The sequence below is a fragment of the Cynocephalus volans genome, chromosome 7 (genome assembly GCF_027409185.1).
Source record: "Cynocephalus volans isolate mCynVol1 chromosome 7, mCynVol1.pri, whole genome shotgun sequence".
NCBI classification, from domain to species: Eukaryota; Metazoa; Chordata; class Mammalia; order Dermoptera; family Cynocephalidae; genus Cynocephalus; species Cynocephalus volans.
This window is the reverse complement of record NC_084466.1, coordinates 158,793,901-158,806,400: the sequence shown is the minus strand read 5'-3', so window position 1 is coordinate 158,806,400 and position 12,500 is coordinate 158,793,901. Positions and strand designations below refer to the sequence as shown.

Sequence of the window (12,500 nt, the reverse complement as noted above, 5' to 3'; positions counted from 1 at the left end):
CTTGGCGGCATCTGTTACGGAGGTGGATATTGAACTGGCCGGCAAAGCCATTAAATCCCATCAGATCTCTTTGGCATCATTTTAATGAGAATCATTGCAAAAGTACAAGATCATGGTATCTATAAGTGCCTCTTGACAGCCACTGCTGAAATTGTGATGAAAAGAAAAACCATTATAGCAGAAATTTAGCGATAAGACTCTTTGAAGGGACAGTAAGGCCTAGTGTGGCTCTAGACCGTGAAGGGTTAATTTTCTAAACCTAATAATGTTCGATAGTGAGGTATTTGTCAGGAGATAAAGAAGTGATAGAATCTGGGAAGTGGGTCCCTTGGCGATTGTAGTACAAATATTGTTAATGCGGTGTGGTTACTACAGCGAAAGCAAGTAAAATAGCTTGAGTCCACCAGAGACGGGCTCTGCTACAGTAGAGCAAGGATCCCCAGACAAAGGCCAGTAATTGTTGAACTGCGAGTCAAGCCGTGGATATTTTCAAATCCTCATACATCTACATTTACATGCAGGATATCATGCGTGCCGGGGAACGCCGCACGTGGACACCAGGTACTCCCAGTCGGCGCGTTAAGCAACCCCAGCCCCTGGCCTGGGGAGGGAGGCCCCTGACAAAGGACATCTGGGCACAGCTGTAAAATTCAATACTGTCACCCTCTGCCCCCTTCACGATGACGTCATGGAGGCACTACAAGTATATGAGACCCATAACTTGAAATGTACAAGAATTTAATAAGTCTGGTGTTAAAGCAATTTGTCATGGCATATTTGAAGAATAAATCAGACTAATGGAGCAGATTTTTTCTCCCGTATGGCATTAAAGAACGTGAGCCCAGTAATAGCTAATGGCAGGAGTGAGAGAAAAAGAGAGGCCTGACATTAAGACCCTCGCATTTTGGAAATCCAATACGTATTGACCTGTGTACTATCTTCATGCACAGATCTGATGTCAGCAGAATGTAGTCTTGTACAGGAGCCGCTCATTACAGGTTCTGTGAGGGAAGCACATTGTCTCTGGAGCGCCCGGACCCGATCGGCTAGAATTGCTCAGTAATCAATACTCCAGCGACTGATGGCCGGGCGCGCACACACCGCAGCTGCGGCCACTGCTTTCAGGGACTTCCCAGTAATTAGCAGGGACCTCGAGAAAGCACTCCACTGGCCACTCTCTTATCAGTCAGGGAAAAGTCTCTTAAAGGCTCTATCTTTTAATTTGACTCTCAACTCTTTCATTTCAACAGCACAGTAAGGGCTGTGGCCACCGGCACCTAGGAGGGTGTCGTGGTTCTCATGCTCTGCTCTCGTGCCCTGTTTGGGGTGGGGACATTGTTGTTAACCAGAGTGAGACTGACGTAACACGAAATTAACCATTTTAAAGTGCACAATTCAGTGGCATTTAGTATGCTCGCAAGGTTGTACGAGTATCAGCACTACCTACTTCTGAACGCTTTCGTCACCCCCCAGAGGAGACCCTGTACCCATTAAGCAGTTGCTTCCGTTGTCCCCTCCCCCACTCCCTGGCAACCACCAGTGGCTGGTGAATTTTAAAACTGCATTTTCTGGTTGGTTTTCAGCACTCACTTTTTCTTGTCAAGGTTATTACGTATTAAAATAGTGGTAACTAAGAATGCAGGGGCTCCATCAGGAATCGGGCTCTCTGCAGCCCCCGGGAACCTCCGGAAGCCGTCACTCCGGCATGATTTATACACGGACGCTTTGGGTGTTTTGATTGATGGCGTGGAGGTCTATCCACTGTCGTCCTATGAGTTGGCTGCTTATTAAGAGCTCTGCCTTAAAACTGAAAAGCAAGCCCCCCTCCCCCATAAAAGATACCAATATTTTTCATTGTTGACTCCGATTTCCCATATTACTGATAATTGAGGGCCAGAAGAGAAGGTCGTGCCTGCTAGGACTGAGGCTGCAATTCAGGCGCCAGAGGGATCTACGAGAAGCCAGAGCTCTTTCCTTGGAGTGCAGCCACTTAACCTTGTGCTAGGGCAGGTGCGCACCCAGGAATCACACGGGGGTTTGACAAGGTGTCTTTTCACACGGCCAGTCAGGGTCACACTTTCCAGCACACCATGATTCACATTTTCAAGCACTGGCAAAACCAAGCCCTGGAACGGTATAAAACTTGACAATTAAAAAAAAAAAATTCCCCGTATAGGGTTCCTGAGATGCTGAGAAAGAAGTAATTTCAAACAAGTGACAGCCCCATGCAAAAGGCAAGCAATTAAAACTGCTCCAAGTTTCCTTTTCCTCCTCCGTCACCAGGGTGCATCTGCCCAGCCCCTGCATTTCTAAGGAGACAATCTATTTCTCCTTTGACCAGAGGGAAAGAAATCATTATTGCATGATTAGTGGCTTTAGTTAGGTGAAAAACAGCGGTGGCAGGGATGAGTTGTATTAATTACCTAATGCTCGCTGGCAAGATGATTTTATCAGCGATCCGGCCACTGGTAACTTGCCGCTTTTGATAAAAGTGGATAAGTTCTTAGCTACCCAGAAACATGAGGGAGTGGAGGGGTGTCAATGAAAGGCATCTCATCAGCTTTTCTCTGACAAACCAAATTCATTCCTTATGTAATTGATAACGGCCTTGGCCAATTATTTCACACATTACAATACACAGAGGCCCCCTTTACAGGTTTTGCAGGGCTGTAATTAGCTATGCTAATATCCCCTTTATTGGCCCTAATATTGCTCAACACCTTTTGCCATCCTGGAACCCACTGGAGCCCCATGGCCTGTCAGGACCGCTGATTATTGAGAAGGATAGCTTTAATCAAACTTAATTGCAGTTAATTTTTCTCTCCTGCTCTCTGTTGCCAGCATCTAATGCCACGGACTCCTTGATATTCCATTAAATTACAATTAAACAGCCTCCTTTGTTTCTGATTGTCCTGAACACCACCACAAAGTTCTGTAGCCGTTTAAAGGAGAGCTGTTTGGTCCTAATTGCCTGCTAGCTCACAAAGGGCCAATTTACACAATACCCATGTAGAATTTAAACAGTTCATAATGTAATGGATATTACACAGGAGCCTAACACTACAATTAAAATGATTTTCATCAGATAGAGAAGCTCTGGTTAATCAGCTTCATAAAAGTAAATATAAATGAACTAATTCATAGCTTAAACACACAGAAATGGAGCAGACTTTGAAATTAGTTACGGCGGTGGGGGCTGGCCCTTATTGTTTGATACCTAGATAGGGCTCTGGTTAAAGTGGTTGATCATTATTTGGCGTAGCTCAGTTTAAAGTGTCCTTGTTCTGCCACTACGCACTTACACTAGCGCTGGAGGGGTTTGGTGGGACTCTGATACAAAGACCATCGAGACCCAATTTTTAACTTTCTTCATTGGGTGCCATGGTGGCCATAACCCTTTTTAGAGCAATTGAGGAATCATCCCAGCAGAAATGAGGGCCTTGTAATTTCTGGCTTTAACTCAACATATCAGGGGCTGGACCCGGCTGCACCTCCGTCACTGTCCTCCCAGGCAAAGGGCCCAACTGTGCCCCTTAGTCCACCTTCTTAGAGAAGAGTCCACCTCTTCTCAGACTTACCCTCCTGAAGTCAGCCCCTCTAAGAGTGAACGAGATTGCCATACGGCATCCCGTCCAGATCCCTGCTTGCTGTACGAGAGGAAACCTCAGTTCCAAAGTAATAAGATCACACCTTTCCCCTTCTAATCGCTGTCACAACTTTCCAGTTCCAAGTAGAATGTTGCAGGGGAGCTGCGACTGAGGCATCGCAGTTGTCTTGAGCTGCTTTCTCCCCTCTGCCTGGGAGAGACAAGTAAATAAAGCCCATATTTCAAGCTTGATTTACTCTGGTACCTACTGTGAAAGATGATGACTCTTTAGGGAAATAAAGACAGGGTCAGGGAATTAGTGCACATAATGGTCATTTTGATGACGGGCCAACAGATGCAATGGGAAACACACTGTACACAATTAAGCATAATGTACTAATGACAGGTTAGAATTTTTATCACCTCTTTGCGATCGAGCAGCAAATCCATGTTTAGCAGTAATAAAGAGTTTATTGGTGCTACAGCCAAAGATTTTCTGACATAGGAAAGATTTTTCCTTTCATAACAAGAGTATTAAATCCTTTGTGTACCAGACTCTGGAAGTGAGATATGTAAAGTGGTTGTCAGATATTTCTTAGGAAAAAGCCAATTAAAGGGTAATTGAGGAAAAGGTGGGAATTACCATTTGACTTCACATGTGGGGCATTCCATTTCTTACCCATCCCCAAACACTGTATGTGCATCTCACCAAGCACTTCCTAGTAGAAAGGACGCATTTGCTCTGCACGCGGTTGTACGTGGCGTCAGCGGTCCACGCCGGGAACGCCATGCCATCCACCTTGTGGAGGCTTATCTGAACCCCCAAGTTAACCAGAGCCCAAACCAGGGTCAGAAGTAGGTGGAAAGCTCTTCTTTCTCTATGCTGAGGCTTCCCCTCTGTCTGTCCCTAGAGATGTCCCAATAACGTGGCATGGGGTCAGAAGACTACTGTGCTTTGCTTTATTTGTGTAATTAGGACCTGAGTGCTTGAAAAGGATCCTGCTCTCTAGGGCTGTATACCACAGATCTTTCTCGAGGGTTTGGACTGCTTTTTAGACACTTTGAAGAGCAGCAGAAACTGTCATTGCCATAATCAATGGCAGAGTGTGTGTGCGTGCACATTTGGGGTGTGTAGCTGCACTTGCTTCAGAGTCGACACCCACGTTGGCTCCATGTGTTCCCGGGGTCCGGTGCCCAACTGCATTCTGCTCATCTCTGCAGTTGACAATAGCGAAGGCCCAAGACTGTCAAGCCCGTCTCATCAAGCCAGCGCAAGAGAGAAGGCTGTTTAGGAGATCTTCAAAAGCCTCTCTGCTCTCTTGGAGGTAAAAAGGTGAACTGGCTAAAAAGACATGAAGGAATTTAAAGCAACCTCCTCTGGAGGGGGAAAAAGCATCTTTCATGTCACCAGATAAGCTCCCCTCGATGGCCCTACACAGGTGCATTTGCAGATGAGCAGCTCGGGCCGGCGCCTGCTCAAAAGATTAGCCCGGTGGTAATGTGTGGCGTGATTGCACCGTGTGGCTGTCCCCGAAGTGAAACCTAATTGCCTGACAGGACGATAACTTTGTGGTGCCCTCACCTTGTTAGGCTCTTTCTGATGCAGTTCAAATGCAGCGTGGCCGCAGGTGCGCCTAATTTACCTCGCCGCAGAACGTGTGCAGTTTAATTGCACAGTGGTTGTTAGGAAAAATTGGTGGGAGGAATATCAAGTGACTTACTGTATGCCGATGGCAGATGGTGTTAAGCGGCATTGTGAGCTAAGTGCATAGGTGAGAGGAGTTAATAAAAGATGTAAATTCTGGCCTAAAATCGTGAGGCCTCACGGTATGTAAGAAGATTTAATTAAGTGGCCACCATTCTTCCCCATCAATTGCATTTTCTCCTGCCATGGTAAGACGTCATCAGGATATGCTGGGAATGCAGTTAGAGAAATGTCTCCGTCTATGAGCCTTTTTATTTTCTGATGTTATAATTGCCCATGAGGAACACTGAGTATAAGATTGAATTCAAGGAAATCATGGAAACTTGATAAAAAATTAATGGTCACCATGTAGGACACATGATATTTTGGAAGGAAATAGAGACGGTTTTTGTTTCTAACCTTTCTGGACAAGATGCTTAGATGCCTAAAGAGAGTAGGTGGGTCAGTTTAGAGACCTACCTTCAGCTCATGATGGACGCAGCCTCTTTGTGTTGGGACAGAATCTGTGCGGGGCCAGGATGCCCCTGTTTTCCCTGTCGGTGGTTCACGGCCAAGTTCCCCATGTCCCTAAGTTGAGGCCACCAGCACTCCTGCATTTGTCACCGTGCACGCAGGAATGAGGAGGACAACATGGTGATGTTTTTGTCACACCATCTCAGCACGTTGTCAGGACCCCTGTATCGTCATGCCACCAAGCACAAGGCCCAGGTGTGGCGGGAAATAGAAACGGAGCTGGTGCGTGGCCTCGCCTCCCCGAGCCCAATGGTGCCGCTGCTCTCCGTCTCCCGGCCTAGGCAGCTCCATCACCACATCAAGAAACGTTGGTTATGCTCTTAAACACACGTGGAGACCTTTCCCAGAAGTCACTGTAGCCCTTAGAACGGTACCCCCCAAATCCCTTCTTTTCTTAAGAGATGTACGTTTTGTAACTTTTAACATCTGTCTTTAAAAGCGTGCTTGCTTAGGCAGCGATGTCATCTGGGGTTGGGGTTGCCAGATAAAATAGATCATGTCCAGTGAAGTTTCAGTTTCAGATAAACAACAATTCTTTTAGTGCAGTAGAGGTATGCTCTGAGACATACCTATACAAAGAGATTTCTGTGTTGCTTGTCTGAAATTCAGATTTAACTTGACATCCTGTGTTTTTATTGCCTGAAGCTGGCTGCCCAGTCTGGGTGGACATTTCCCTGATGGTTAATGGTCAGTTGTACAAAGGTCCAGGCAGGAAATGGCCAATCTGAAAGTCACAGTTGTTATTATAAAGCTTAGAAATCCATGTCAAGACTAATGTAAGTCTCTGCTCACACGTAGAGATATTTTACATGGGCTGTTGGACAGGGCACCCCTTCCCTGCCCCTCCCAGAGTCTCCCTTCATTATTGCCCCTTACGGGGCAGCTGGCAGTTGTAGGGTTGAGTCTCCACTGTTCCCCATGCAAGAGTGTGTTTTAAAAAGTTTGTGTCTTTTTTCTGATAACCCTAACAAATATCTTTTTTTTTTTTTTTTTTTGTATTTTCATAGATTCTTTCTAAAGTTTTTCCTCAAGTGCAATCAGAACTGTTTGAAGAATGCAGGCAACCCTCGAGATATGCGGAGATTCCAGGTACAAATTTCTCAGACACGTGGACCATGGTCCTACTTTTCCTGCAAAATCTGAATTCTCTGATTTTGTAATTGTTCAGAAAATAATCTGTAGTTCTCTAAGGGCATGGGAGCAGACTGGAATTGGTTCATTGATAAAGTATGTAAATAAAATGCTTTTATGATGACCTGGTATCTTCAGTATGCCAGATTCATCAAGTCCAGTCATGCCCCATGACAAACTGAAATCAGCTCTGAAAATATGGCCCTGCTGAAGATCTTCTGGGGATTGATTGATTGATGGTTCATTGATTTTCTGGGGGGGGGGAACCATAATGCAATCTTTTGGGGATGCTCAAGACCTTGGGCTCCCCTCAGAAAGGGATTTGTACCTGCTTAATACAGTCCTCTGCAAATTCCAGAATGTTTTCTTAGCCTCATCTTCTTTCCCCTGAGGTTTAACATGTTCCCCCTTAATTCCATGCCTAGTTGCTAATCTGTTTCTGGGCCCAGGCTACCTCCTGTCTGTGGTTTGCCTCAGAGGATTTTGTCTACAGGATGCAGAGGGAGAGCTGGTTGGGTACAGGGATAAATTATGATAGAGTTCATATTTTTCATGCTTTTATTTGGGAATGATTAGGAGGTTACTTCAGGGTAAAAAGTACTTTGCACACAGGATGGATTATATTGCTCATATTAACTGTAAAAATATTCTGGGCTGGGACACGAGACTGCCACTGATACCTACCAACCAGAGAAAAATTTGGTGGCTCGTGGAAATGACTACTAGCTTGGAGGAGTTATCGAATGATTCTTAATTGGGATTTAGACTACGTTTCCATCAAACAGCTCCAAGTGTTTTTTAGGTGTTTAATGTATGCTTCATTCTTTTAGTGTGACATGTGACATCTGTCTCTCTGCGTTGCTGTGGGTGAGCCCAAAGAGCTTGTCCTCTCTGTTGCCTTGAACCAGCCAACGGAGAGGGCAGGCTCTTCGGGCTTGCCCATGGTAATGCTCTGTAGCTGGGGACAGTGTTTCTTGCACACAGTTGGGCCTGTTACCATTTTTCATGCACAAGGCTTCACGGGGCACTGGCGATATTGATCCGTCTAAGCAGAGTGGAGGTCACACAGGGCTGAGTGGCCCCTTTCTCTTTGTCTCACCAGTGACTGAATGCAGCATCAGTTGCAAGTGATCTCATGGTAAACCGTGGAGCCTGTAGCTACTAGAAGGACTTCCTCTGGTCTCTTTAGCTAATCTCCTTGCCTCTCGGAAGGTTTAACTGGACTTAAGAGTATGTTGGGGCTTACACGACTGGTCTCACGGTCTCAGCACCTTTCCGTAGTGCACTGCAGGGCTGGCCCAGGTGAGAAACGAAACACAGCTGGTCCGCTTTCTCTGCTGAGCGGTGCCCTTGTCCTGTGGTGACTGACCTATACACAGATGGCACAGCAAAGAGTATCTTTTAAAACATTTTTACCTTTCCTTGTTTCTTTAACTTACCATGGTCTGGGAACTTAGAAAGGTCAAGTCAGTGCCTCAGTATTAGTTATGTGTCCCTGCATCACGCTTGGATGGTGCTGTTGTACAGCTCCTTCAATGCCTAGAGTGGGCAGACCACTCGGAAGGCACCTGGGCAAGCAGGAACAGCCACTGGGTCCTCTGGGCAGAGGCTGCTAGGCCCCCTAGTGGCTCCAAAGTGGCATCAGGGCCACCTCCCACCAGGTCTACAAGGGCAGTGCCCAGTGGAAAAAACTGCTGAGAGAGCCTGGACCTGGGGACACCGTGGCTGCACTTAACTATATTTCGAGGTTCACAGTGGCCTGACATTGTTGAGATCCCAACAGTCTTGGTGCAGTTCCCAAGGAGAAGCCGCCCCAGTGAGGGAGCTTCTGTAGGGAGGGTGCAGTGCCCACTGCCCCCGCTTCACAGTCTTTCCTCTTGTGGGGCCTGAGATTTAAAAAAACCCAAAAAACAAACAACAATTACTCACATATGTATTTATATATAAGTATGTAGCTTTGACTTCTTTTTTAAACTCTTAAAAATACTATTGTTTATTTTAGATCAGTCATACTTATTAATTTTTTAATTAGTTTAGTTTAGTTTATTAATAGACTTTTTCTTAGAGCAGTTTTAGGTTTACAGAAAAATTTTGCAGAAAGTATGGAGACTTCCTATAGACCCCCCTGGGCACCCCTCCCCCACTGATTCCCCCAATTAGTAACATCTTGCCTCGATGCTGTGCATTCGTTACATCTGATGAGCCAACTGATAACATTGTTTTTCACTAAGGCCCACTGTAGCCTTGGCTTTTGATAGTGCATTTTATACGGTGTGTTTTGACTTATCCGACTGTGCAGGGAAGGTGGAAGTCGGCCGGGAACCCCTTCCCTTTCCCCACTCACCTGCTCCCGCTGCCCAGTTCTCTGTGGGGTTGTGGTTCTCCAGGGTGATGTTGACCTCAAGACCTGGCTTAGTCTGCCCAAACCTTGGCAAAGAGCCAGACTTCCTTCCTGCCAAATCCAGGCTTAAGCCCCAGGAATCCTGCTGCAAGATGCAGGTGAAACCTGGGCCCAGATCTCTGCTCCTCCAGCTGTTCTGGAATGAGTGCACCACTGGACCCACCTATCTCACAGAGAAATCTCAAAGCCAGGTTGTAATTTCCTATTTCCTCGGTCCATTAAGTGGTGACATGTCTGGGATGCTTGTTCCAAGCTCACTTGGGAAGGTGTCTGGGGTCAGCAGGGTGTCCCTGCCTCTGCCATGCAGCAGCTGAGAGTTCAGGAAGGCCTGATCTGTCATCTCTGCCTGGGCCATCCTCTGAGCCTAGACCTGGGAATGGGAGCCTTTCTCTCAACAGAAAGGACATTCCCGTGGCATCCCAGGTCCTTGTCATGCTTCCCAATGCACTTGAGAAAGGATACTTTTTCTGGTTTGAAAACAGTTCCACTATTCATATTCAAGTCAGTCTTTCCAGAGGCAGAAAAGTGCATTACCAGACATTAAATGTAATTGTGACATTGACCCAGGGATCAGCAGATGATAAAATGTAGTGAGCAGGAACGTTCCTGATCTGTGGAGCCTTTTTTGGGTAACTCTGAATCCTCCCAGCTCTTCATGGGAGGACGGTCTCAAGTGAACTAATTTTAATTAGATAAACTATCTAATCAATATGTGAACAGATCAATCAAAACAGCAGCTTTAAAATGAGTGGCTAGAGGGGTGATTCTGAAGCTCATGGCAAAGAGAGTATTTCTCTGAATTGAATTCACTTGTTAGTGTAACAGGAGATTAAACTGTATAATTAGTAGAGCAGATTTTGAAGAGAAGCAATCTCGAGGCAAAACGAAACAAAACAACCACCCCACCCCCATTAGCCAAAAAGCCGTGCAGCCCCCAGTGAGGGATTTCCAGGAATGAGGGCAGTTTCCTCAGGCTCTGCAGTGACTAAGACGCCTTTCATTTGCCAACTCCACTTTCAATCCCACTTCGTCTTCCAGGTTGTTGTGTCGACAACAGTCAACGTGGACGGCCACGTGCTGGCCGTGTCCGACAACATGTTTGTGCACAACAACTCCAAACACGGGAGGCGGGCCCGCCGCCTAGACCCGTCAGAAGGTACGGCCCCTTCCTATCTGGAAAATGGTAGGCACATGTTACATGTCTTCTTTTTATTTGCGACGCTTCTCTTTCTTTGCACCATCCTTTATGTTGATTCACGGGGAGCAGCTGGCATGGGCCCTCCGCTCTTGGTCAGGCCTCCTGGGCCAAGGCCGGGCGAGGGCACTGCCCCTGGTGCAGAGGGGGACAGTCCTTGTGGGCTTGCCCACCTCTTCTCCCTTTGTGGGGTAGCTCAGCTTCCCCATTCACCTCACCTGCCATCGCTTCCAGTTACTGGTTGGTTTGTTTCTAAGCTTTCTTTTGCTTACAGCTTTTCTTGCACTTTTGATTTGTTTGGTTTTATTTTGGCTTGTCGGAAGCTCCCATCCAGAAGCTCATCCCAGATACTTTGTGCACGTTTCAGTGGGTGGTTATGTCCTGGTCCAGTCAGCTCAGAAGGGACTTTGAGGACCACATCCTGGCCCTGGAGGGAGTGCGTGTGCGTCTGCATGCATGTGCAGGAGCGGGGCGCAGAGGTGATGGAAAAAACAGCATAAGTTTTTTAAAACCAAATGCTTCCAATTGATCGACTTCTTGTTTTGCTTGTTGAAAGAGAAGACGTTCCATAACAGTGATAGGTAGGCCGAGGTGTTCTTGGACATCGAATCAGAATTCAGAAATACACTCAGTGGGCCTTACACCCACCCCCTCAAACACATCCTGCTTCGTGCTGACGTGCAGTACCCAGGATTGAACACATCCCCTATAAAATAAGACCCATTTCCTCTACCAAACATTTCATAATAATCATGAGATTCTGACCACTATGGATTGTTGAGAAAGCAATATAAAAGTGAATTACAAACAAAACAGCATGACTAAATCCTTTAGAGTAAAGAGCCCATAAAACTAAACGGTTTTCAGACAAAACCTCTATCCCAAGGTCATGAGTTCAAGAGCCACACGAGGCAGACAGATGCATGCATGGGAAAATGAATTATCAGAATGAAAGATGATTCAGACATAAAAACTGGAAGACAATTTATGAATCTGCTGTGGTCCACAAAAATAAACTAATTTGTTTTTCTACATTAATGACTAAGGTATAAGAGAACAAAAATATAATAATTAAAGGTCGCCCTGAGCACCAGAGTCATTAGAGTCTGTGACGTATTGTTTATCTCCTTCCTATGCACTGAAGGTAGGTGTGTGTTTTGCTTAGCAACCATCACTAATGAGGTTCACAATTAAGAAGGTTGAATTCCCGGTCCTCAGTTCCTGGACTCCCCAGAGAGCCAGAGCTCGCAACGCCATAGGTTCAAGGAGGCGTCCTCAGCCCTCTGGTGTTAGGTTGTAGTCTGGGTCCAAAATCAGCCTCCGCTAACGAGCTATTATGATCTGAGCATAGGACAAGTATTTATTTTTGTAAGTAGCATGGAAAAGCATTTGACTGTAAGCAGAAAATTTAGCATTTAGAAAAATAGAGGCTACTAGTGGGTACCTTGGAGATAAAATTCAACTCATCAAAAGCTATTTGCAGAAGCAGTCTTGCTCAGGATTTTTTTAATGTTTGTTTTTCAATATTTTATCAACATTTAAACCAAGTCACTTTCTCGGAAGGGACTGAAATACCCTGCCCACCCTAGAAAGCGACTAATAATTAAAAAATGTGAATGGGTGACCGAGAACTAGCATAGACAGGTCTTCAAGGGAAAGGCATTCATCATAAATAATGGGTTATTTTATTTTATTTTGTTTGATCGTAATCAATGCCCTGTTCTCAAGTGCCCTACAATTCATGACAAGGTTCTCTCTCATGTTTGCGTCACTTCCTGAGGCCATTGATGCTTAGGAAGTTCATTTCAGGTCTGGCCACGTGGTTCTAAAGGCCCCCTTCCTTCCTCCAGCCCGGTCAGTGCCTGTGGCAAGGGTGGACGCTGGCTTTGGAGCAGTCCCACATTCTTTAAGGAAGAGGTGCCTGTGCACCACGGCTCTGTGCTGCCCCTCCTGGCTAGCACCTCATTAT

The 12,500-nt window shown here is 46.0% G+C and overlaps 1 protein-coding gene across 14 annotated transcripts in view; it reads left to right on the top strand.

The window, feature by feature from the left end:
* EBF3 (EBF transcription factor 3) overlaps nt 1-12,500 on the top strand; it is a 118,430-nt gene that overhangs the window by 73,493 nt on the left and 32,437 nt on the right. For 7 of the 14 annotated variants that reach the window (XM_063101972.1, XM_063101978.1, XM_063101980.1 and 4 more), the window contains 2 exons: nt 6,812-6,893; nt 10,375-10,492. In XM_063101972.1, coding sequence (XP_062958042.1) covers nt 6,812-6,893; nt 10,375-10,492 — 200 coding nt within the window. Of the gene's footprint in view, nt 1-6,811; nt 6,894-10,374; nt 10,520-12,500 lie in introns of all 14 variants that reach the window. The other 7 variants (XM_063101968.1, XM_063101966.1, XM_063101979.1 and 4 more) reach the window with 1 other exon arrangement.